Genomic DNA, 3,996 nt, shown 5'->3' with positions numbered 1-3,996 from the left:
TTACTCCTGAGGTGCTGACTTGCTGCACCCTCGACAACCACTGTGATTAATTATTATTATTTGACCATGCTGGTCATCTATGAACATTTTGGCCATGTTCTGTTATAATCTCCATCCGGCACAGCCAAAAGAGGACTGGCCAACCCTCATAGCCTGGTTCCTCTCTAGGTTTCTTCCTAGGTTTTGGTCTTTCTAGGGAGTTTTTCCCGAGCCACCGTGCTTCTACACCTGCATTGCTTGCTGTTTGGGGTTTTAGGCTGGGTATCTGTACAGCACTTTGAGATATCAGCTGATGTAAGAAGGGCTTTATGAAGACATTTGATTGATTGAACTAATTGGTAGCCAACCAGCCCAGTACTGACCGTGTCTGTTGTTGTTGTTGTTGTTGTTGTTGTTGTTGTTGTTGTTGTTGTGTTGCTTCATGCCTGGGTTGAAGTGAGAGGCCTGTTTGTTGGAACGCCTGTTGCATCAATCTCTGCTCTTCCTCCATGACCAAGCGAGTCATCTTCCTGTCTGGGCCCTCTCCTCCTCTTCCTTCTCTCTCCAGTTTCTCTCGGAGGTGCTCCAGGGTAGCGGCCTGAGCTAGCTGCTGCTGCCCGAGGGAGAGAGCGTTGGCCATGGGTAGGCGGCTTGACGGCATGGGGGTCGACATCGCCTCCGAGAGGGACCAGAGGGGCAGTACTTTTTTCATAGATTAATGTCACACCGCTAATGTCAACATTTGAAATATTCAACATTTAACAAATGTTTTCAAAACAAGGCCATTAGATTAAAAAACACGGTCAGTCATTTGTTTCCTTATCAAGTACATGCTATGTGGATGGTCAGTGATCATGTCTGAATACATCGGACAGTAGAGGGCGCCGTAACACCACATTTATTATGTATAAATGTGGTGTCAGAACCATGTAGCCCATCACAAGTTAGTCACATGTTGGTGACAGGAAATCATCCATATTGTTCACCTAACTACATATCAAAAACATTTATGTGTTAAAAACCCGCTAAAACACCTGCAGATCTCTTCAGAGATGGGCTGGGGGAGGTGTGCAGGCCGTGGTGGGGCATCTTGGAGGGAGAGAGGAGGGTGTGGCCAGGAACGGTGGAGGGGAAGTGGTACAGGCTGTTGCTGGGTCTTCGGCCTTCCCTCCGGTTACCATCTATAGCAGCCTGGAGCTCGCCTGGAGAGCTCAGCCCTTTCTTCTCACTCTCGTACGGGTACAGGTACTTCATATACCTGGGTGAACGTGGGACGAGGCAGTGGTTGGATGTATTTAGAAGTACTTTTCCGTCATGAGGTGATTGGCCTAGTTAGGTCCTATGCAGCTTCGCTGACCTCTAATTAGCTTGCTTTTCACACTTCCCATTTATTTGAAGATGAGCACATCTATGCCGCAAATGAGGAAATCTTGCTCAGGCCAATCCTTTTTTTTTTTAACACAAAGACCCATTTACGGATGACCTCCCTGTTTAACTCAATTTTCACAGCATTTTCTTCTGTTTGGTGTTTAACGCCCAGGCGTTGGCTCACTGTGTGCGGAGGGTGAAGGCTGCTGAGGTGATGGAGGTGGGCAGGTTGAGTCCTCTCGTGATCTCTCTCCAGATCTTCTTGTTGATGAACTCCACCAGGCCGCCCTTCTCCGTCACCAGCTTGTAGAGCATGTACAGGTCCAGCACCTGCTTAGCCATGATGGGGATACGGTTCACCGGGGTGCCTGGAGAGAGGTAGAAGAATTTAAACTAGACGTCTACAGATCCAAGATGGTGGCAGATATCATGATGGGGATGCGGTTCACCAGGATGCCTGGAGAAAGAGGTAGAAACAGGTAGAAGATTTGAAACTAGACGTCTACAGATCCAAGATGGAAGGAGTCACTCAATGCCTATATGCGGCCAAGATTTAGGCAGTCGGATTTGATTTAAAATGAGGTCAGACTTCATAACACTGAACATAAATAACATTCTGACAGCTCATGTTCGCAAAACACCGTATGTTGTACAGTAGTGTCTGTAATATGTCAAATGAACACCTATTTAACCCAGTGTCAAAGCCCCCAAAAAAACATCAGTGAATGTATTGGAATAAAGTACACTTATCCAATTGAAAGGCATCAAATTGTTGCTTTCAGGCAACTCCTAAAGTCATCCAATAGTTAGAATAGGACTTGAAGCAATAGTCTACCCGCACGTGGTCAACAATTCCAGCACCGCTTCGCCCTGCTTTGAATCAAACGCACTTGTCTTGGTAAATCAATGTCAGATTTTTTTTTATATATATTTTTTTTCTCCTTGAATCTCCGTTTGGATATTGGTTTGGCTACAACTAGGGTTGTGTAAATGTTAGGGTTGTGTAAATGTTAGGGTTGTGTAAATGTTAGGGTTGTGGAAAATGTTAGGGTTGTGGAAATGTTAGGGTTGTGTAAATGTTAGGGTTGTGTAAATGTTAGGGTTGTGTAAATGTTAGGGTTGTGTTAATGTTAGGGTTGTGTTAATGTTAGGGTTGTGTAAATGTTAGGGTTGTGTAAATGTTAGGGTTGTGTTAATGTTAAGGTTGTGTAAATGTTAGGGTTGTGTAAATGTTAGGGTTGTGTTAATGTTAGGGTTGTGTAAATGTTAGGGTTGTGTAAATGTTAGGGTTGTGTAAATGTTAGGGTTGTGTAAATGTTAGGGTTGTGGAAATGTTAAGGTTGTGTAAATGTTAGGGTTGTGTAAATGTTAGGGTTGTGTTAATGTTAGGGTTGTGTTAATGTTAGGGTTGTGTAAATGTTAGGGTTGTGTAAATGTTAGGGTTGTGTAAATGTTAAGGTTGTGTAAATGTTAAGGTTGTGTAAATGTTAGGGTTGTGTTAATGTTAAGGTTGTGTAAATGTTAGGGTTGTGTTAATGTTAAGGTTGTGTTAATGTTAAGGTTGTGTAAATGTTAGCTAATTGTAAATGGATGTGCTGCTCATGTGCATCTCGTCTAGTTCATTTGTTATCACTGATCGGAACATTTTGCCAGCATGTCGTCTCTACCTTCTTGACCTTTGTGCTGTTGTCTGTGCACAATAATGTTTGTGTCATTTGTAAGTCGCTCTGGATAAGAGCGTCTGCTAAATGACTTAAATGTAATGTAATGTGTCATGTTTTGTGTAGCTGCCTTCCTATGTTGTTATCTTAGGTCTCTCTTTATGTAGGGTTGTGTTGTCTCTTGTCCTATATTTATATTGTATTTCTTTTTTTCTTTTTATCCCAGGCCCCGGTCCCCTCAGCAGGCCTTTTGCCTTTCGGTAGACAGTCATTGTAAATAAGAATTTGTTCTTAACTGACTTGCCTAGTTAAATAAAAGCTCCGTCACCTGTGGCATCGTCTGAGACCAGCCACCAGGACAACTGATGAAACACAACCAAAGAATTTCTGCAAAAACTGTAAGAAACTGTCTAAGGGAAGTTCAACTGAGTGCTCTTCGTCCTCACCGGGGTCTTGACCGGACTGCAGTTCGGCGTCGTAACCGACTTCAGTGGCAAATGCTCACCTTCAATAGCCACTGGCACGCTGCGGATGAATCCCGGTTTCAACTGTACTGGGCATATAGCAGACAGCATGTATGGCATTGTGTAGGCGAACGGTTTGCTGATGTCTACGTTGTGAACATAGTGCCCCATGGTGGTGGTGGGGTTATGGCATGGACAGGCAGGCATAAACTAAAGACAACAAACACAATTGCATTTTATCGATGACAATTTGAATGCACAAAATTACCACAATGAGATCCTAAGGCCCATTGTTGTGTCATTCATCGCCATGCATTCATGTTTCAGCATTATAAACGTACACAATGTAACAAAGATCTGTACACAATTTGAAAATGTCCCAGTTCTTCCATGGACTGCATACTCACCAGACATCTCACCCATTGAACATGTTGGAACACGACAACGTGTTCCAGTTCCTGCCAATATCCAGCAATTTTGCACAGCCGTTGAAGAGGAGTGGGACGACAACATTCCACAGGCCA

At 43.7% G+C, this 3,996-nt stretch overlaps 1 protein-coding gene across 1 annotated transcript; it reads right to left on the bottom strand.

Moving 5' to 3' along the window:
* Positions 1 to 362: 362 nt before the first annotated feature.
* On the bottom strand, positions 363 to 1,950 carry LOC124030942 (AT-rich interactive domain-containing protein 3A-like; the record flags this gene model as incomplete). The annotated part of the gene is made up of 3 exons (XM_046342043.1): positions 1,532 to 1,950; positions 1,012 to 1,237; positions 363 to 655 (listed from the first exon to the last, which is right to left on the bottom strand). Coding segments are annotated over exons 1-3 (677 nt in total), but the record flags the coding sequence as incomplete, so codon positions are not given.
* Positions 1,951 to 3,996: the final 2,046 nt, after the last annotated feature.

Source organism: Oncorhynchus gorbuscha, unplaced genomic scaffold (genome assembly GCF_021184085.1).
Source record: "Oncorhynchus gorbuscha isolate QuinsamMale2020 ecotype Even-year unplaced genomic scaffold, OgorEven_v1.0 Un_scaffold_18560, whole genome shotgun sequence".
Lineage (NCBI taxonomy): Eukaryota > Metazoa > Chordata > Actinopteri > Salmoniformes > Salmonidae > Oncorhynchus > Oncorhynchus gorbuscha.
This window is presented reverse-complemented; position numbering and strand designations above follow the sequence as displayed.